At 40.7% G+C, this 21880-nt stretch overlaps 2 protein-coding genes across 6 annotated transcripts in view; both read left to right on the top strand.

The window, feature by feature from the left end:
* Window positions 1-15070, top strand: part of pdik1l (PDLIM1 interacting kinase 1 like) — a 28347-nt gene extending 13277 nt beyond the window's left edge. The window contains exon 3 of the mRNA XM_030412284.1: window positions 8687-15070. Within this exon, the coding sequence (XP_030268144.1) occupies window positions 8687-9427 (741 nt within the window). The 3' untranslated portion in view covers window positions 9428-15070. The remainder of the gene's footprint in view (window positions 1-8686) is intronic.
* Window positions 15071-15165: 95 nt separating this feature from the next.
* Window positions 15166-20445, top strand: LOC115578930 (replication protein A 32 kDa subunit-like). 5 transcript variants are annotated; one of them, XM_030412287.1, is made up of 9 exons: window positions 15166-15330; window positions 15425-15477; window positions 15631-15675; window positions 17553-17663; window positions 17752-17823; window positions 17921-18028; window positions 18206-18325; window positions 19765-19862; window positions 19980-20445. In XM_030412287.1, the coding sequence occupies exons 1-9, from the start codon at window positions 15318-15320 to the stop codon at window positions 20059-20061; spliced, it is 702 nt and encodes a 233-aa protein (XP_030268147.1). In that variant the 5' UTR covers window positions 15166-15317; the 3' UTR covers window positions 20062-20445. The 5 variants fall into 5 exon arrangements, with proteins under 5 accessions (XP_030268147.1, XP_030268146.1, XP_030268145.1 ...); XM_030412286.1 differs by lacking the exon at window positions 15631-15675 and adding an exon at window positions 15574-15630; XM_030412285.1 differs by having other exon boundaries at window positions 15574-15675.
* The last annotated feature ends 1435 nt before the right edge of the window (window positions 20446-21880 follow it).

The raw sequence follows: 21880 nt of genomic DNA, 5'->3' as shown, positions 1-21880 counted from the left end.
GGTTGGCTACATGTCCCTGTGTCTTAGTATTGACACTACATAACACTATAATTTGTGCAATGAATTGGAAGCCTGTTATGATACACAAAGAGTATCATAATATCCCAAGACATTTCGTAGATTATAAAAGGAATGTCTATTTCTCAATCCACTACCAACCACCGTTGACATATTGCTGTCACAATGCTTCTGACAAAGATGACATGTCAGATTTTTCTGTGACAATGTAAAATGAAGTTAAACATAGAGGTCAGTTATTTTTCCTGCATCGTAAGATAAGATATCAGCAGCAAGCTAGTTTGTGCGAAGTCCTATTATAGTTATTGGTGTTGGGGACAGACTATCAGCACAAATATTGGCACTTGGAATAAAAAATAAGCATTTAATCTTGTATCCCTCTGTGTGCTGCTGATGTGTATTAACAGAAGAGCTGGAAATTTTTGTTGGATCTGTGTTGTCCCTGGCCTCCGTGTCCCGACACTCTCATGAATGTGTTGTCAGGTTGAGGGGGGAGTGGGGGGACTCCCCTCCCCAGTCAACCTGTCTACAGCCTGTCATGTTGCAGTGCCTCCCCGTTGTCTGACGGCGGGCACACAGGCACTCTGCCTGTGCCTGATTATAGTCTCTCAGCGGCACGCAGCCTATTGTCAGACTATCCATTCGTTTTTTCTGCAGCGCTAGCATTGGACACATTCCCAGAATCCCTTTATTCCAGCTCCTATTTATTGCTCTGTAATGTTCCAGTATGTGCTTACAGAAGAACAAATGATAATGGGGCAGAATTATCTGACTGCGCCAACTGTGGGATAATTTGCATCAATTCTTTTTGGGTAGTGGATTCTTTGGCTAGTGGCATGGCAGACAATTTGCAGCTGTTTGTTTCCACTAGGGTTTCCACTTGAAATGACCTGCTACACACATTCAGTAGTATTTGACAGTATTTATGTTGCACATATGTATATATTTTTCCTGTATGTATATTGTAATTGATCATTTTTCCCTGGTTTGAGTTGAAATTTGTCCTGAACATCCAAAAGACCCTAAGGAAATTTAGCAACATTCATGCATTCAAATAGTTGTTGCTGACTGGTTACATTAATCATATTATTAACAGGATGTATTTATTTATTTTCTTTACCCAAAACAAAAATGTATATCTCCTGTAGTTTTCACTTTCTGTCAACCAAATGTTTATTCTGTGTGGTGTTAATGTAGTTCTGTCATATCTAGTTATTTGGTCCTGCATAAAAAATGAGTGCAACAGGTCCTGTTACAGTATCTCACAAAAGTGACTACACCCCTCACATTTTTGTAAATGTTTTATTATATCTTTTCATTCGACAACACTGAAGAAATTACACTTTGCTACACTGAAAAGTGGTCAGTGTACAGCTTGTATAACAGTGTAAATTTGCTGCCCTAACTCAACACACAGCCATTAATGTCTTAACCGCTGGCAACAAAATTGATACGGTGGTATCAATTAACGGTTTAACAGGACAGGTTCCACTCAGAACACGCCTCGCCATGGTCGACCAAAGAAGTTGAGTGCACATACTCAGTGTCATATCCAGAGGTTGTCTTTGGAAAATAGACATATGAGTGCTGCCAGCATTGCTGCAGAGTTTGAAGGGGTGGGGCGTCAGCCTGTCAGTGCTCAGACCATACGCCGCACACTGCATCAAATTGGTCTGCATGGCTGTCGTCCCAGAAGGAAGCCTCTTCTAAAGATGATGCGCAAGAAAGGCCGCAAACAGTTTGCTGAAGACAAGCAGACTAAGGACATGGATTACTGGAACCATGTCCTGTGGTCTGATGAGACCAAGATAAACATATTTGGTTCAGACGGTGTCAAGCGTGTGTGGCAGTAACCAGGTGAGTGTGTCTTGCCCACAGTCAAGCATGGTGGTGGGATTGTCATGGTCTGGAGCTGCATGAGTGCTGGAGAGCAGTCTGGGGAGTTACAGTTCTTTGAGGGAACCATGAATGCCAACATGTACTGTTACATACTGAAGCAGAGCATGATCCCCTCCCTTCGGAAACTGGGCCACAGGGCAGTATTCCAACATGATAACGACCCAAAAACACACCTCCAAGACGAGCACTGCCTTGCTTAAGAAGCTGAGGGTAAAGATGATGGACTGGCCAAGCATGTCTAAACCCTATTGAGCATCTGTGGGGTATCCTCAAACGGAAGGTGGAGGAGCTCAAGGTCTCTTCCACTCCTCCATGATGACATCACGGAGCTGATGGATGTCAGAGGATTTCAGTGGCAACCTGTGAAGCTCTGGTGAACTCCATGCCCAAGAGGGTTAAGGCAGTGCTGGAAAATAATGGTTGCCACACAAAATATTGACACTTTGAGCACAATTTGGACACTTAGGGGTGTACTAACGTTTGTTGCCAGCGGTTTAGACATTGATAGCTGTGTGTTGAGTTAGGACAGCAAATTTACACTGTTATACAAGCTGTACACTCACTACTTTACATTATATCAAAGTGTAATTTCTTCAGTGTTGTCCTATGAAAAGATATAAAATATCTGCAGAAATTTTAGGGGGGTACTCACTGTTGAGATACTGTAAGCTTTAGGTCATTTTGACTGTAAATTTCTCCAAGATTCTCCAGATTTCTCCAACATTCAAAGAGGTTTAATTACGCCATCATCTATACTTTTTTAATATTAACCACTGTTTTGTGCTTTTCACTAGCTGTAATATTAGATTCAGTGGATTTATTTCTTCAGGAGATATTTGTTAGTGTTAACGTGAAGGTTTTTTTTTTTGGATCTGTCTGATACCTAGTGAGCTCATTTTTCATTGGGTTCTGGAAATGTGCAAATTATAGCAAGTACATAGGCTTTTTTGTGACAGCACTGCTCACTTCAAAATGAATATATTATGATTGCACTTTTTAAATAATTTGGGTTATTTTGCTATCCGTTTTTCAGTAATACTGTTTCACGTGGGATTATTGCAGATTTACTGTGCTGTTTCAATTAAACTTATATCAAAAATTAGCTCAAATGGTTTAAAATGGTGAAATACTGTATGTGCATTGAGCTAAGGAACTAGGATTAATATTTTGTCCAGAGACACAGAACAGGATGACAAGCAAGGAATTACAAACTGTAACTTGCACATTTCTGGAACACAATGAAAAACAGGCTCCATAGGTACAGACAAATGGATAACCTTGAAGTCAACACAGTCCAAATATCTACAGATGAAATAAAACCATTTAATTGATATTACAGCCAATGAAAATGTGCTTGATTTAATGTTGCCAAAGTCATGCAACGTTTCTGAATATTGTATTGTATAAGATGCTTCTATGAAGTAGGAGGGCCCTATTTCTAATAAACCTATTATATGGTATCAGGTTAGTGCATAGACTTGTGTAGATTTCGCAGATATCAATTCTAGCATTTTCGGCAGTATTGGAAGTATGGTGGGGCCAATGAACAATGCCATAGTCAGTATTATTTTATTTTCCCAACAACCCAATTTTTTTATTCATCCTCTATTTTAATTGCTGTCACCGGTTACATACCAGCCAATACTTGTGTATAATACTGTGTTCTCTGATGCTTCATATTCGGCTGACAAACCAGCTGTATTCATCTCTTGCATTTTGATTGGCTTGTTTTCAATATAAACAACATACCACAGTAACCACGGGAACTACATGGAGGGACATGATACAGGATGATGTGAATGATAATGTGAAGGAAAAGGTTATTGGAGGTTTTAGCAGTGCAGATTTAGTGGCCTTTAGGACAGATTGCTGGACCTCCAGAGCAACACAGAGCTAGGTGACCATCACAGTACACTACATTAATGATGACTGGGAAATTGAAAATCCATTCCTTCAAACTTGCCCCATCTATGAAGCTCACAGAAGTGAACATTTGGCAAAAGTCCTGAAGGATGTAGTCGTAGATTGCACACTGCAAAGAAAGAGTCATTACATGGCAGGTGCCCTCTATGACTTCACTTCTTTTGTTCACAGTTAGTTTCCAATTGACTGGTGAAACAAGTTATTGTTGCATTTTATATTGTTAACACATTATTTAAATTTGACAATAAGGCCTGAGTATGGTACATTGCAAACGGATAATGGAGATTATATCACTCATGTAGACCATTATTTGAAATAAGAATTAAAAAAAGTGTAAGAGTTTCCATGGCATAAAACCAATGATCCTAGACTAGACTAGTCTAGTAATGGCATAGCCATCAGTGCTAAAAGCAAAAAAAAAATAGAGAATCAAATCGTAACCCTAAAATCGAAATTCAAATCCAATCGAGGATTTGGATATTTGTGACCCCTAGTGATGACGAGATTAAACCACAGTTCTGCAGTGCGAGGAGACAGAGGCAGTGTGTGTTTTCTGACTGTGGTTACAGGTTGGTTGATTCAGAGGTACCGTGGTGGAGTTTCACCGGTACCCGCAGATTAAAAACACAGACCATCAATGTTGCCAGGTGGCTGTAACTGTTGCAACAGCTCGCTAGCTAAAAGCACCTTAACCCTTCAACTAGAGTTTATCTGCTGTCACTAGCCCTTTTTACACAGCATCTCCGCATTATCTCCGGAGCGGTGGTTCACCAATTCTCCGCCGATGGTGATTCACACAGAGCGAAGCATCTCCGCCTTCACGTGTGTAATTCACACAGAAAGCCGGCGCTGCGGCTCCTAAAGAGGCGTGACGGTACACGTCATGTTGATGACGTCGGTGTCTCCCCAGGTGTTCCCCCTGTTAATCCAAACCTGCGGATAGTTTATAATCATATGGATGCTGTTATAATGTGTAGTGATTGAGATCCTGACCCACCAAACATCCTGGAAAGTGACAAAGTTAAGTTTTTCACGCTAAATTACATAATTATACATAATCACCATAAGTAAACAGGACGCTGTCTGACTCTGTCACTCACGGGGACTGAGGCTGTTTCCGGGGGAAAATTCCCTGAAGTCTCGGTCCGGAGGGCTGACTGTCGTGGTAATTTATTTACGTCACAAACACTCGGTGAGTTAAAGTTTTTTGCCGATGACAGACGCTGTTTTTTGAGCAGAAATGTGAGGAAGAGTCGGGAGGACAGGCGGAGGACGGACAGGAGGATAGACGCTTCTCCACGTACAGCTGTGGTATTTTTTTTCCTCATATAAGTTGCCAAAGACAGTTACAGTTACTACGTTACTTTTGTTCGGTCCTGTAACGTTGCTTTGTGGGACATTTCTCTGTATTTAGTTGAGTGAAGGACTTGTGCAGTTATCAGACTAGTCAGACTGACACGCCCCCGCTCCGAGCCTCTGGGTTATCCGTTCACACTGGGACGGCTCACCAATAATGCGGCCCTGATACTACCTCCAGAGGCGGATCAGCGCCGGAGCGAAATTTCCCCCCTCTCCGCATCTGAAACTTTCACACAGAGGAGGGTGCGGAGAATTGGCGCAGGATCCCCGCATGCAAACGGCAGTGTTAAAGAGGCTAGTGATTACACTTCAGCACACATTTTGGGCGAAATTCACTTAAACTTGGACGATTTTAGTTCCCGTCAGTGCTTGAACTTTATCTGACTCTCTTGAACTTCTTCCATCTCCTGAACTTCTTCCATTTTAACTGCCATTTCACATTCTTGCATTAATTCAACTATTTAAAAATTGATATTTAATAAAGTTATTCTACTGCTACTACTAACATACCTGATGCTTTTCTGTGTTTAATAGAAAACATAATTTAGCTAATTCCAGAAGCACATCCCATTTAATCTTAATTTTATGTGAGATTGATGAAGCCTTAGAGGTTTGTGGTCCACTGTCGAAAAGAGAGACTTAATGAACTCACTTCCTGCAGCAGGCATAAAAGATGAGAGGCCTCTCACACCCTGCAGAGCTGTTACCCACTGTATCAATAATCATTTAAGCAAGACCTCACCATAGTGATATAATTGTTTTGGTTATGCTTACTGCAGCCATGTCTGTTGGGGTTTGAGGTAAATGTTTTGCTTTGCTCTATTTCCTTTAAGTACAAATGTCAGTTTGTTCAGTGGCTGGTTTAGTACTTTTGGATGTAGATATTATTTATTTCATTTGTGATCAGCTGAAGTTTTATTTCTGCTAGTGTTAAAAGGATATTCCAGCGTAAATTTAATCCATGGTCTAACACACTGTGACACCGAGTAAGACCCTCCCTCGAGAGATGAAGTTTTCCGACCGCTAGCTTATGTAGTTTTAGCAATCTCAGATAACAATACACTGCGGTCTATGCCTCCAGCAAGAAACCGCCATCAAAAAGCCACCCATAGCCACAAATAATGCTCAGAACAGCACCAAACTTGAGCAACAGTACAAATAGGGTCCCAGCTAGGGATGTAACGGTATGAAAATTTCACACCGCGGTAATAGTGACCAAAATTATCACGGTTATCGGTATACCGCGGTATTTTTTAAAATGTCTTCAAAATGTTAAAAAAAACACTGATAAATTGAAATAATTTCATCAAGATTTATATTTGAATATATTTATCGGAGAGTACTCCTGGAGCCCCGCCCATCATCAAGGCATTTTTTGAATTTCCAGCTTAGAGCACGTCATCCAAAACTGAGGGGTTTAGTTGCTCTTTAAATAATTATAAAAGAATGTATCAAAACTGTGCAAAATAGGTCATTGGCTTTTTGTGATGAGGCAGCCTGTTTTTGAAACGTGTTCTTTAATGTCTGCGTTACAGAGGTAGAATGAGTTGTAGTGGCAGCAGCACTCGACTGGCCAGCAGACCCTCTCTGTGAAAAAAATTAATAGAAAATGTCATTATTAATTATTACTGTCATTGTTAATTAATACTAAGGGTGCAACCAACAGATCACAAAACTCCACAATTTAGATCATATCACTTTTGTGAGGAACAGGTTGGATAATTTTTTAGATCAAAACAAAAAGGACTATTGTTGTTAAATGAATTATGAATACTCTATTTTGGCTCCTATTTCTATCTAGACACATGTTATATTCACCATTTTATATTATTCTTTATATATAGTCTATTCTACAAATAATCCACAAGTGTTATATATTTCTGATATTATATATTGGCTGTCTGTCTCTCTGTCTGCCTGCTCGTCTGTTGTCAATGGACTCGGTCAATCTGATTGGTCAGATGGTTGCTGAGCCGCAGGTAGACGCTGCTCAGGTGAACAGAGCTGAGATGAAAGTCAGTCATCTCAGTCAGTTTGTGTTCACTAACTCAGTCTACCCAGTACGTGTTTGTGTCAAATCCTTCTCACTGGAGCTCTGCATCAATATTTGGGGAATTATTAGGTCGACTTTAAAAAGTGAAATCTACAGTTAATAAGCGGTTCAGATAACGTGCCAAATCACGGATCAATTTCGTTCAGTTATACCACTATCTGGTCAGTTTACATTAGTGACAACAGCAAATTAGACAGAGAAAACTCGACATGCACATACATCATGCACACAAGCTTGAGGTTAATTTACCTTGCATTTGCTGAACAGTTGCAGGTGATGGTCGTAAAGTGAAAGTAAGTAAATTGGATGTGTTGCCGCCCTTCGCAATAACTTTCTTCTCGCAGCTCCTGCAGACAGGGCTGCCATCCTCGACCAGCTGTCCTGAGCATTCTTATAACAACCACAATACACCCAGACTGCAGATTTGGTTCTCTTTGAAGGCGAAAAAATGCCGTGAGGACCGCTACTATCACGTCCTCCCTCCGCCATGTCTTCTTCACAACATAACAAGCGCACGTTGCATGCTGCACATGCGCCGCGAGTTTTCCACACCGTGGTTATCGACCGCGGCGGTTACCATGGTAATTAAAACTTAAACGGTAACCTTCACCGTTGGGAATTTTACCATGGTTTACCGTGACACCGGTAACCGTTACATCCCTAGTCCCAGCACATAGTTAGAGGCATCAAACATCTGCTAGCTTTGCTCGATTCTATTGAAAAGACAACACAACTCACCACTCTCTTGCAGCAGCTTGCTTGTTGTGGGGAAACCCTGACGCAGTAGAGTTCCGCACCTCAAGGATGAAAACGTATGATTATTACTCCATGGAAATGCAATCAAAGTTTGTATGTGTCTTCCCTACCAGTTTATAACAGTTATTATCAAGAGCTGATAGGGAAAAGAACAGAATTAAGCATGTCTAACTGCACTCGGTAATCGACTCGTCAGGGCTTCCCCACAACGAGCAAGCTGCTGCAGGAGAGTGGTAAGTTGCGTTGTCTTTTCAATAGAAATCCAGCTAAGCTAGCAGATGTTTCATGCCTCGAACTATGAGCTGGGACCCTGTTTGTACTGTTGCTGAAGTTTGGTGCTGTTCTGAGCAATTGTTTGTGGCTATGAGGGGCTTTTTGATGGCAATTTCTTGGTGGAGGCATAGACTGCAGTGTATTGTTATCGTGCGGTCTTTTCTGAGATTGCTAAAAATACTAGCGGTCGGAAAACTTGATCTCTCGAGGGGGGGTCTTACTCGGTGTCACGTTGTTAGACCATAGATTAAATTTACACCAGAATTACCCCTTCAATGAATAATGCGAAAAAATAAAAAAATTCAGATTCTGGCACATCCCTACTTGTGCAGCATGCAGAGGCTGGCTGTACCTTCAGTGGTCTATTGTTGACTTAAGTTTTTCTCTTATGTGTTTCTACTGTAGTTGGTGGAGACGTCTCTGAAAGGAGAGATCACATTCGACCCGTGCTGTGCCTACTACTTGTGGTTCGTCACAGACTTCTGCGACGGTGGCGACATGAACGCCTACCTGCTGTCCCGCAAACCCAGTCGCAAGACCAACACCAGCTTTATGCTGCAGCTGGGCAGTGCCCTGGCCTTCCTGCACCGCAACCAGATCATACACCGTGACCTCAAACCAGACAACATCCTCATTTCCCAGGCCTGCACGCCGGCCGGTTCGTCTGAGCCAACCCTCAAAGTGGCCGACTTTGGCCTCAGCAAGGTCTGCTCCACCTCTGGTCTCAACCCTGAGGAGCCAGCCAGCGTCAACAAATGCTTCCTGTCCACAGCTTGCGGAACAGACTTCTACATGGCCCCGGAGGTCTGGGAGGGTCACTACACGGCCAAGGCAGATATTTTTGCCTTAGGGGTGATTATCTGGGCCATGGTGGAGCGCATCACCTTTGTGGACGTGGAGACTCAGAAGGAGCTGCTCGGGAGCTACGTGCAGCAGGGCACAGAGATTGTACCCTTGGGCGAGGCCCTGTTGGAGAACCCAAAGATGGAGCTGCTGATCCCCGCCAGGAAGAAGAGCATGAACAGCCACATGAAGCAGCTGATTAGGGAGATGTTGTCGGCCAACCCCCAGGAACGGCCTGACGCCTTTGAGCTGGAGCTCAGACTGGTTCGTATCGCCTGCAGAGAGCTGGACTGGGACACGTAATGAATGAATCAACAGCACCACAGACTCAGCTGATCAAGCACATGTGCACATCTCATCAGCTACTTTTAACTAGTTGGTCACATAACGGGGGATTATTGTTTTTTTAAAACTAGGGAACAATAATTAGAATAGTCATTGTCTGTATCATGGCTTAAACCATATCCACTGTCCAAGCACATCCAGTCCTCTACTAGCTGTGTCTTTATATTGAAGGGGAGAGGTGTGACACTCACCGCTGCTGCTGCTCCAAACTGCGGCTTAGTCTCAGGCTAATCACATCAAAGCTTCCACTTCCCCTGTAAAGAATCACTCGAGCGTGTTGGAAAGGCAAAGTGACCCCAAAAATCCTGGATTCAATTAAAAGTGAAAGTCAAAAAGTTTGTCTACAAATACCATCTTGGACTTGGTGCTAATTGTTACTAAATGCAATATGAGACGTTATCCTGTGATCATTACAGTGTACATTCATCCAAAGGGCCAATATTAAAACACAATCACCTCAGTATGTGGAATGTTTTGAAGCATTTGTGGCTTTGACAGAAACTGACTTACAAACTGACATCAGCCTGGTACATGATCACCAGCATGAATATTGTCAAGATTTGATTCTGTTTTGGCATCCAATGCTAATATGCCCTGAATGCTCAGGTAATAAAAACATTCAGCATGATGGTATTTGTAGACAAATTATCTGTTATAAAGGTTAGTGTTGCTCAGTAGTCTTGGAGGGGAAGATTACCAAACTTTGGTGCTTGAAGATAAACTTTTTTCCCTCTGAAGTCTGCTTCGTTGGTTGTGTGGGTGGGGTACTTTTTTCTTTTTTTTATCAGTGAGTGTCCAGCCAGCAGGTGCTTGTGGTTGCTGTTCTTTTCTCTTCCTGCCATTACATATTTCAAGACAATTTGATTTGTTCCAGACACACCCCAGACCAGTGTAACGGAATGTATAAGGATCAAGACAGGTCACCATTATTTGTATAGAGCCTTAAACACAAAAAAATCATTTTTGATGACAAAGCACTTCATGGCTATCAAGCAAAAGAGCCAATGGGATAATTCTGGTTTACTTTAATGCAATGTGGTTCTTATTTTCCATCATTCATGTTGGTAATAATAACACTGTACTCACCAAGTAAATAGACTGCTCAAGAAATGTACCACCCTATTTTTTAGGTTATTTCTTAAACATTTGACTCTGGGTTACTAGGTAGGCGATTTTGGCTTTTGGCTATGCTAAGATTTGACGCATCTAACCATTAACTGAAAGAAGACTCAATTAAAAAATAATCATTAGTTGTAGCCCTAAAACATACACAATGCTGTTCAGATGTTCAAAATAGCTCTTATGTTGGTAGTACATATAATCTAACTTGGACACACACCAAAAAAGGTTAAATTTAAGCTTCATTGTAACTGTGAACAAATATATCGTCTACACAAATAGAAATGTCTTTGCCAGAGGAAACTGCTTCTAATCTGATAAATTGCCTCCAGTGACGTCACTCAGTGGCCAAGTTGCACAGTAGGTAATGTAGGCACCAGGTTTTTTTAAAAAGAATAAGAATACTTGGAATATAATAGGCGATATCACTGATCATTTGATTTGATCATTTTTAAATGGTCCATAATGAATCCAACAGTATTCTTGGAGTGCAATGCTAGACTAGTGAGCTGCTGTCCAAAACCTGGTGCCTACATGACCCACAGTGCGGCTTAGCCACTGGTGACGTCACTGGAGACAATTTATCAAATTACATGTAGCTTCCTTTGGAGCCACAAAAAGCTTTTTCATATATGGAGTAGTACTCCTAAGACCTATAACCACTGTCTTAATATGTAAAATTGGTGGAGCTAACCTTTAAACTCAGATATTGGAGCATCTGCGACTGGTGCTACACTGGCTGACATGCATTAGATGTTGCCTGAACAAGACTTTTTTGATGGTACTTGGAAACCCTTAAAATACTGTAGTTGGCTAAAAGCATTGCAAGCTCGTTAAGGCTATAAATGCAGTGGAATTTATAGCCATGTGTCGATGGTACATACTTGTCCCAATTGGAAAATAAAAAAAAAAAAAAGTTTGAAATGTAATATGCTAACTTGTGGATAGGGATCCACAATATTATCAGTAATATCTGCGACATTTGGGTTTTCTGCTATGTGGAATTGACAACAGATAACTTTCAGGGGTTTATAGTAGATGGAAGTCATCATGGTTACAACCACTGAGTGGCAGAAAGATGCAACATTGTTAATATTAATCAGTATTTGTAATGTGCACATTGCGTTGTCGATGCTGAAACATTATATTGTGGAGCCATACTCTTGGCCTTAGATATAATGCTTTGCACTACTGTGTGTAATAGTTGAAAGAGAAAAGGTTTTTCTTTTTTTTTATTGTTATTATTATTTAATTAGTCTATAAAATGTTGAAATGTGGGGAGAAAATCACAATTTCCTAGAGCCTGAAAATGAATGTCTTCAATCTACTTTAATCCAACAGTCCAAAACCTAAAGGCTCTTTGTTTTGTATCATAAATTACAAAGAAACTGTTAATTATTGCCTTTAAAAAGCTGGAGCCAGCAAATGTGTGACATTTTTGCTTTAAAAAAGGACTAAAATGAAAAGCAATTATCAAAATAGTCGGCAACTTTTCATTAAGTTGTGCTCACTCAGTTGTTCTTGTTTCTATGTCCAGTATTTAACATCCAAATAAAGTGGTTTGGTTAATATGGATGAACTGTTGGGTTGTTTCCAGCCTGTCTGATGACATTGGACTTGTAGCAGTGCTGTTGTGTTCCCAGAAATTAGCTGTTATTTTAGTGAGTACAGTGGTGTCAGCCAATAGAAACAATGATCACACTTATAAAAATCAACCCCAAGTTGTAATAAACCAGAATTATCTCTGAACAAGAAAGTCCCAATAACCAAGCACACTACACTAAAGAGGCTGGCCTCCATTCAAAAGTATTTGTGGAGAGACTCCCACAAACAAATCCACTCTTGAGAGAGATCTCTGTGTTGCCTAAACATGGATTGAATGATCTGAAGGGTAAGCTGCATGTATTACAAAAGCAGGGACATGAATATTCACATCCAAGTCCATTTGGACAATAGACCTGAATGAGTAAAAGGGGCGAGGGATTCAGTGAATCTCACTGAATGCACTTTGATTTTGTTGTTTATATTTATTCCTCTTGACTACCTGCTGCATTATATTGAGGAGCTCTGTGAGGCTGGATTCAGTGTGATAACTGTGTCAGTATTTGTTTACCAGACGAATACAATGTCAGCCAATAGTCTACTTATGTATGCAGTGCCTCTCACCTTCAGGGAAGAAGCGAGAGAAGACACCAGCACACACAATCCTCCACGAGCCAGAGGATCCCTGCCTTTTTTTTTTCTTTCTCTGATACATAATACTGTTGTGTTTAACTTGATCTCCTCTCGCTGTGTCACTGCTGCTCCTTTCCTTTGGCTCTGGATCTTACAGTAATCCCTTTCTTCATGCTTCCGACAGGCTAATTCTAAGCCTATTAAGTTGTTGCAGCACTTGGCAGAGGATCATGCTCGGGACCCCTTTTGCCTTTCAGGTCATACATAATTTGTGCACTTTTACAGGAACCTATAAAACCAAACAATCCTGGCGTCTTCACTGCTCTCAAACTAGCAGAAAATCATATTTTCTCTGACTTGTTGCCAATATTTATCTGCTATATGGCCTTTAATCCCCTTAGCTGCAATAGTTTTATTTCCTGTCATGATGCGATTGAGATTTGCCTTATTTCTGAAACTCACTGTTTTCTTTTTGACACTAGAGTGGCCTCAGTGATATTGCACTCAAACACAGAATTGGCAGTTGTGCTTGAGATGCCACCACGTTTCACCAACTCTCAGCGTGGTGCTTTGGTATAAAAAGCAATACCACTAATCAGTATTAAAACGCCTGTCTGTACTGCAGGACATCTACGCTGCTTTGGACAATGTTGATTTGCTTCAAGAATATGGTATTTTTGGCTTTCTGTTCACGAGCATCAAAGTTTGGACTCAAGTATGCCACCCATATCCTCGGAGCTCTACGCAGAGGATGATGGGTGGAGTAATTCCGGACAGATTTCTTCCTTCAACCTCTCTAGACTAGAAAAGGAGGAGGAAGACGACCGGCTTCTTGTAAAGTTTGAGACGTTTGCCAAACAAATGCTAGGTCTGGGGGTATTAAGAGATTTCACCCTTTGATTTTCTTGTATTAAATTCCTTTGCACATGTGTAAATACTGTATAGGATCAACAGGGGATGAACAAGGTTGATGTATATTTGACTGGATGTGCTCTGTTTTCAAGAGCCTGAACTTGTTTGACATGTAAATTGCTGTGATGGATTCAATTTTACTTCAGCTCTTAATTCAGCATCAGTTTACTTCAATCATGGAAAAGATGTGATATATTTACAGGTCAATACCATTGGTGTGCTAGTGATAATTGTATGTTTTTCATTGACCTGTTATGTGATTTTGTGTAAGCAAAGCTGGCATACAACGTGGGTCATCTTTTTGTCTGGTACTGGGCTGTTTGCAGATGGAACTCTGGGAAATCAGTCAGACATCATCACTCTACTAGCCCTGATCCAGGACCACCATACTACTTTGCTTTCTTCCGGTACTTGGACATTTCAGTCTGAGTGGCTCATAAAATTTGTTTTGGAAAGAGTATTGAAAATCAGAAGTAACTAGATGGACAATTAGGCATATTGATATGTCCCCAGTGAAATATGCTGGACATTGTTATTGTGTTGGAGCAGGGGGTAGTGTGTTGCCTCAAAGCAGCAGCCAGGCAAGACTTGCTCATTATCACACCTCTGTAGTCATCGCTGGTTCTTGCTGTCTCTCTGATGGCATTATTCGACTGTCTAAAACGGTCTACCATTACCAGCGAAGGGAGGCAGATCAACTCTTACATCCCTGCAGGATGAGCATCCAATGTATATCCTTGTGGCAGGTTTGATAGGGTCTTTGTCTCCACACCATATGTCTGTAACTAAGCCGTGTTTAGACTCAGAAGATTGAAACAAAGATGGACGACTAGATACACTGAGGAAGCTTGGCTAGGCGTCTTGGAATTTGCATAACTGGGCAGGTTTAATAAGAATGCATTGTCTATCGGCCCAACCCAGCCAGATGGTTGGCAGGCTTTTGAGTGAGCGCACACAAAAACAAACCTTACTTCCCACTGTTGCTGTGATATTTTGGCTATTTTGCACCTGAATAAACAAATGTTGCCACCTTAAAGCACGCTTTCTGTAACAAATGTTATGAGCTGCTTTGTGACTGAAGTATCGTAACTTGTAGGAGATACCGATGCAGGACTGTGATACCTAACAAGTGCTGGGTCAGGGCCACACTTAACAAAAAAAATGTCCTGTGGCAGATGAAGAATACACTTGGAACATGTCAGATAAAATCTGCACTCACAGCCAGGCAAACTTCTGCTCTCTCTTTTGTATGAACAATTTTTTGCTCTTATGTCATTGTATGATATTTTGAAGAGATTAAATGAAGTTTATCAAAAGTGGTGGGGATACCTGTCAATCACTGTTGAATTGATGGATTTTAAATAAAAAGAATCGAAACAAATGAATTGCTGTAAAGAAATGGAGCATTTCGTCCTCAGCTCATTGTCTTTTTTTTCCCCCTGCGCTGCACCAGAGGTAGCTTGATTGCTGTAATTCAGTTCACCTGATAACCTGGGCACACATGCAAAGTTAGCCTTACTCACCTTCCAGCCTGACTGTTTATGTGCTGGCTTCTGATGGTCCTGTAGCCTCAGGTTTCTGGGTAAACATTACTGAAGAATACACGTAGCTGCTTTTGGGACAGCTAAATGCAAGTTGTGTGATGTGGAACCAAGGTAAGTTAGCAAATATTTAAGTCGGCCTAACAAAAAAGCTTTGACCAGTCGCTTTTATTTCTTGACACAGTTTACATCTTCTGCTTCTACACAGCTTGTAGGCAGTCCCTTGGTGGGATGACCAGCCAAAAAACGGTGACATCTAAGGTGTGTCCATCTTCTTTTGATAACTGAAATATTGTTAAGGATGTGAAGAACATGTGTTCAGCTGAAATGGATTCCTTCACCCTGGTCTCTCCACAGAGGGCAACCCTCCAGATTTTGCCCTGCACTGTGTCTCAGCTGCTGTCTGCTCCTCAGGTCAGCAACGATACCTTTGCAATTTGTGACTGGGAACTGAACCAGGTATGAGAGGCAGTTCTACATGAGTGTGTGTCACTATTTAGTTATGCACAGGGCGGAGGTATGGACTCATGTTATGAATCTGGTGATAATGGACATGACAACATAAAAAAAAGACTAGCCAGCTGACTGCAGAGGGACAATGACATGGCCAGAGTTATAGTTTAATATATTTAGAAACAAAAAAGTGATTATCATAAACAACTTGAGACATTATGTCAAAAGATATTCTGTGTTGCAGAGATTTCTACTATAGTTAGCATGCTAACCAGCTAGCCCCAATCTGTCCTAATCCTTTATAGCTCTTTGTACGGCAGGAGGTGGCAGTCTGATAGCCTCCACAGTTTAAGATGGGAGTTGTATGTCAGTTGTGAGTTCACTAGGTTTCTCAAGCTTATAAAAACCTATTTTAGTGTAATAGATTAAAAAACAGTTAAATACAACCATACACCTGAATTACATTTTCTCTCTTACCTTACTGAGAGGAGCTTAAATACTTAATTAATCAATTGTAAAACACACCTCATTCACACTTGACATAAACAAAATAAAACGGTTACGGAGTCTCTTAAGGGTCATGGTGAGATCGCAGGCAGTCCGCCTGTTCACTCTTCCTAACGAGCCCAGAGACGCAGTCTGATAGTGAAGAGTGGCTTCAGAGGATGAGCAGCGAAGACTGTGGGAGAGGCCGAAGAGGGCCATGTGTTTGATCCATAAGAACATGGCTCAGAAGGAAAAAAGTATTGTGAGGGATCCAAAAACATTTGTGAGGAGACACAAAAGTAGTCCTTCAGGGGGCTCTGTAGAAAATAGTAACACCTTTGAAACTAATTTTGCCTGCTGCTGAAGCCTGACTATCTCCTCTCCTGCTTCATGCCTCTCCAGTCCCTGCCATGTATAGTCGTCGTCCCCAAGAAGATCAGTCCTGGTCGGATGGCAACTCCCAATGAATTATGTAGAAGAACTACATAGCAGATGCAGAGATTGCACCCATGTAAAACTAATGAGAATTACTCGCCTACCACATATACCAAGATGGTTTTTTGTGTTTGCTTTCTGGTTATGTGGTCCATTGAATTGGTGCCCGGTTAGGGAACATAGAATTTTCCAATCAGCATACTAAATATCAAAATGTGCTTATTCATCAGGTAGACGTCAAGCCATTTCACTGAATACATGAAAACTTTGACTTAATTGTTTTAACGGAACATCGAATGGCTTTGGTTGATTAGCCAATAAGACAATCCATCCAATAATTTAGATATTTCACTCAGGACCTAAGTGGTGGACTGACATAAAATTAAGTTGTTTAGTTTTTTTCCCCCCGTACTATTCATCGTTAATCTGATGATAAACAATCATGTTGTGCAAGCAGGATGTGTCCTTTTCAAGTGCATAGGAAAATAACATTACAATTATTTCCATGACAAATTCCATTTGCTACCATTTGACATGATCGCAAGCTCAAAGCACCAACTGAATTGATCTTGAGGTGTTATTGTTTTCTCACCTGCTGTTTCAATCATCAAGACTTAAATGTTTAGGAATTCATGCCCCCAACTTAGGACTTCAAATCCAAGATTTGAGACTTGACTTTGTCTTGTATTAGTTTGCGATGCAAGTTTCAAAGTGTATAAAGTGAGTGTGAAATAATGTCCAGATTGTTATTTTCTTTGTTTTTGTGATGTATTTCTATTGTCGAATTTATGTAGATGTGGCAGCACCAAAAAAAAATAAATCTCATTAATTACATACATTAATTAAATGATGTCTTTCAAAACCTGGCAGTTTAATGGTGCCTGCTTTGCTTCCAGGAGCACTTGGTCTGAGGCTCACTTATTGTGCTTCGTTTTATTTCCCAGTGCTTTGTCTCTTTGCAGGTTTCTGTAGTGGGCATCATCAGAGGATTTGCTCCCTTCGTGACGTACATCCAGTACTCTGTGGATGACATGACTGGCCCAGCTTTAAATGTGAAGCAGTGGGTTTCAGAGGCCAGTATTATCAACGGGCTCTGTCCAGAGCTACACCTGGAAAACAAAATGCACTGTGTTGGTAAATAATGAAATGTGTTTCTCACAGGACTGTGTTCCAATGATGTTTACTTCACCTGGAACATATGTGAGGGTTATTGGAAGTCTGCGCAATTTCAGTGTAAGTAATAGTTCATAGCCTTGAGAGTGAAGTGAGCACTGATAGCTCTTGATTTTTGTAACATTATGAGACTCATTCCTTTTTGATATTGCACTAGGGTCAAAGGTCATTGCTGGCAATGAGTATCCGTTGTATCAAGGACCTTAACGAGATCACATCCAACATGTTGGAAGTGGTACAAGCCCATAAGCAGTTTTTTGGAAAGGTAGGTTTCGACCAGTAACTTAGATCTTTATGAAGAATCTTATGTTACTAACATTCTCATTTGAAATACAGAATTCAACATCATCATGTCAATCATACTTGAGTTTGGATTACTTCAGGTGGACTGTTCCTGCTATAGTCGGTACTTGGTAAATGATGTGTTAATGTGGTTATATAGGTATATGATGTGAATATGAATACCACTGCTACCTCGCTGTCTGGAAGAGTCCTCAGTCAGAGTGGAGGAGGACATGTTGAAGGCACCTTACCAAATGGTTTGTCCACCATCCAAGGCCAGGTTAGTGGGTTTAAGGTTAAGAGGCCTCATTAATAATTGTTTCATACGCACAAAAGAGGTGTACACCACTTCCTAAGCAAAGTTTGGGATTAATAAAAAAACAGCAAGACCTTTTGATTTAAAACTGTGTAAAATGTCCTTTTTAACCTCTTCCTTTTTCATCTTGATGCCATCAGTGTGAAGGAATATTAATTAGGGGCATTTCACCGACTATTAATTTAGCGTGTAAGCACTTTCTGTGTTTCATTCCTATGCCTCCTTTTGACGTGAATCCTGTGCGTTTTATTATTGATGCCTCGGGTCACCCAAATTCATATTTTCAAATGGCACATCTAATCAAACAGACATGGAAGCTGAATTGGTTGTCCATGGTAGCCGTTCCATGTGGCGTAATTTTGTTTTCTTTCAGTTGGACTCAGAGACCATCGTTCTAAATTATTAATGTAAAAGTCATTAATTTAGACAGCTGGATTTTGCAGCTTGCTTGATATTTGTTATTTTGCCCATGTCCTTGTTTCCCAGAAACTCTTCAGCAGAGGTCGAGAGTGCAAAGTTAGAATGATCCATTAAGCCATAATGGCAACCTTAATGGGAAATTCCCCAAGTTTGAAAGAAGCAGAATTTTTAATAGAATAATTAATTTTTAAGAGATTTAGGAAGTTGATTTTTAAAAGTAAATTGTGGGATAATTTGTGTTAATTCGCATTACTTTTTAATGAGTGTTTATTCACCCCAGACAGCCAGATTACTTTACTGTGCATTTCTCATAAGCAAGCGAGCCAGGATGTGTGTTTTGTGTGTTGGAAATTACTGTAACATTACATTCCTAAAGTAAAGTACATTTACCCTCCATCTCCAGTCAGCAGTCAACAGTCACAGGACAATGGAGGTCACCTCCTGGGATCACTGCTGCAGTTAGGGTAATAAACAAGTGAAGATTAAAACACTATTCTGTATTCCAAAAGTTAAAAAGTGATCTCTGAGCTCACCTCTCGTCACTAAATGGCTGCCGATCAGAGCAGAATCTACTATGACTCCGGGTGTTTAGTCCTTCCATACAACACTCTTTTTATCATGGTGGCATGACAAAGAAATAGTTCTTCAGTTAGTAACTACAGTCAGTTCAAGGTGCTATTTGTAAGAAACGAAGATTTTTGAGTCTCATTTCCAACTTGTCAAAAAAGGATTCCCTTACTGTAAACTACTAAATTATATTTGACATTTTAATTAAATTCATAACATTATTTACAAATTAACGCAATATTAAATATTGCTTAATGATGAAGGCAGTTCACAGTGAGTTAATTGTAAGTTACTGTAGTGTCTCTGGAATGGCTGACTGCTGTTGAAGAATTTGGAAAAATGCAACAGATGCATTTGTGAATTGCTATGTGACGACACCACAGGGTTGTAAAGCCATTTGTTTATTTCTGTTAAAGGTGTTGCATGTAATCAGGGGGTTTTCTGTCCATGACAAGGGCATCAGTTTACATGACCTGAAGACAAAGCTCAACTACCTCAGCATGAGAGAAATTAGGTGCCTCTTGACCTCATCATCACACCTCTTGAAATTAAAGATTAAAGATTACTATGTGATTATTCCCATCAGTCCACATACTGCATACTTTTCTCTTTTGTCTCTTTTATTGTACAGAAGTTCCTTGGTGTTGCTGGTAAATGAAGGTCACATAGTCTCTACCCTTGATGAGCATCATTTCAAGGCAACAGAACAGTAGTAGGCTGCCTGGAGCCCAGTGAACCATCAAGACATCACAGCGGATCACAGCTGACCAGGGTGTATACACTCCCCACATTTTCAGGGTCACATAAATCTTTATTGTTTTGGTAAAATTTATTCATTTATTTATTTATTTATTTATTTATGACAATGCACTGTAGCTAATTCTTTGTCAGTCTTGGTTTAAAGATGTTGAAACAGTTACAGGAGTTATAGAGCATCATTTCCTGTAACACATTACTGCATTGATGTATTGCTGGAGCTTCTTAAATATATTTATGTACATTATAACTCTTTATTTCTAGTTTATTTGTGTTCTGAATTGTTGGGTATCCTGCAAATGATGTGATTATTGCTGAATATAAAAAAAATAAGTTTAAAATGTGTCTCCAGCCTTTAAAAAAAAAAACATTTTAATTTAGAATTGCATGTACTCACTTGCCCTGAATTCAAGACGAGTATGAGTGAGAGAAGAATGGCAACAACTCTGTTGACTGTCTGTTCTGGTAAAACAAGTTTGGATGTTGGGTAGACCGTAGGGTTGTCAAAAATATAGTTTTACTGATGTCTATCACAGTAACTTGTAGGGCAGTTAGCAGACGCTTTTGTCAAAGCGACTTAATTCATACACCGATGGTGGTGATTGCCATGCCAGCTGCCAACCAGCACATCAGGGGCAGTTTGGGGTTCAGAATCTTGCCTAAAGAGACTTCGACATGGGGAATCAAACCAGCGACCTTCCGATAGCTAGATGCTGGCTTTACCCCTGAACCACAGCTGTCCCTATTGATCCTGAATATTTGAAATGCATTCAACAACTCATTTTCCGCAGCATCATTATATCAGTACCAGCTGTGCGGTCACATTCAGTCCAGTTAGCTTATTAAGTATGTCAAGTGCAGAGCCTCCGCCACTGCTTTTGGTTGACAAAGTTAATCGCAGCAGTGCTGTTTGGAAATACTTAGCATTTGAGGCAAATGAACAGGGAAAGGCAAAGGATGTGGCAGCACAACAAATTTAGCAAAACACCTGGGGCCCGTTTCAGAAAGCGGGTTTTGTGAAAACTCTGAGTTTATTAACCCTGAGATGAAAGAAACTCTGAGTTTTCAGTTCCAGAAAGAGAGGCAAGTTAAACTCTGGGTCTGTTACTGCGGTAACTTACTCTGTGAACATAACCTGCTCACTGGCAGGTTTACCTGAAGAAACCCTGAGTCTGACGGAGCTGTCTGACAGCGGCTGTCCTTTCCTTCTCAGTCTGATCATGTTGAAACAGAAATAATTCACATAGTTTTATACCAGGAGGAGAATTTAGATTCATTTAGATGAGCTCTCACTCCCTGACGAGGACTGAACCGAACAGTAGACCGCTTCTCATCAGTCCGTCATTTATATTCTCCGGCTGCACAGCGAATATCAGGCTACACGTCATCGCTGACGTGCTCTCAGATCTGAACAGTCCTCTTCAGGTTTTTTTTAATCACTTAGCAGGTTAATCAATCACCTTCCAGCAGCCAGAAAAAGAGAAATAACTCACATTTCATTTGGCTTTCTTTATTTCCCACAGATAACTACAAAAGTAACCATCAGTATAGCCTATTGTATTTTTTCCAACAACATAATTTAAACGTCTGTGTTTCTAGTTTACTGCCACATTGAGTATAAGATGAAATGACTTCTAGTTGAATCTGTAGACAGCAAGTGTGTGTCTGCCTCTAATGTTGGGTCCTGGGGGTGAGTAACGCCCTCAGCCTCTGCTCACCCAGCGACTTGACTCAGCTCCTCTGCCTATGTCGGACGTGCTGGAGTTGGAGGTGAGC

This window comes from Sparus aurata, chromosome 3 (assembly GCF_900880675.1).
Source record: "Sparus aurata chromosome 3, fSpaAur1.1, whole genome shotgun sequence".
In the NCBI taxonomy this organism is placed as follows: Eukaryota; Metazoa; Chordata; class Actinopteri; order Spariformes; family Sparidae; genus Sparus; species Sparus aurata.
This window is presented reverse-complemented; position numbering and strand designations above follow the sequence as displayed.

Excerpts from the sequence above, each read along its gene's own strand:
- LOC115578930 (XM_030412285.1), top strand. Across the intron at positions 15,478-15,573 it reads AAAAAACGGTGACATCTAAG|AGGGCAACCCTCCAGATTTT; the intron begins GTGTGTCCATCT and ends GTCTCTCCACAG. Across the intron at positions 18,326-19,764 it reads TGTCCACCATCCAAGGCCAG|GTGTTGCATGTAATCAGGGG; the intron begins GTTAGTGGGTTT and ends TTTCTGTTAAAG.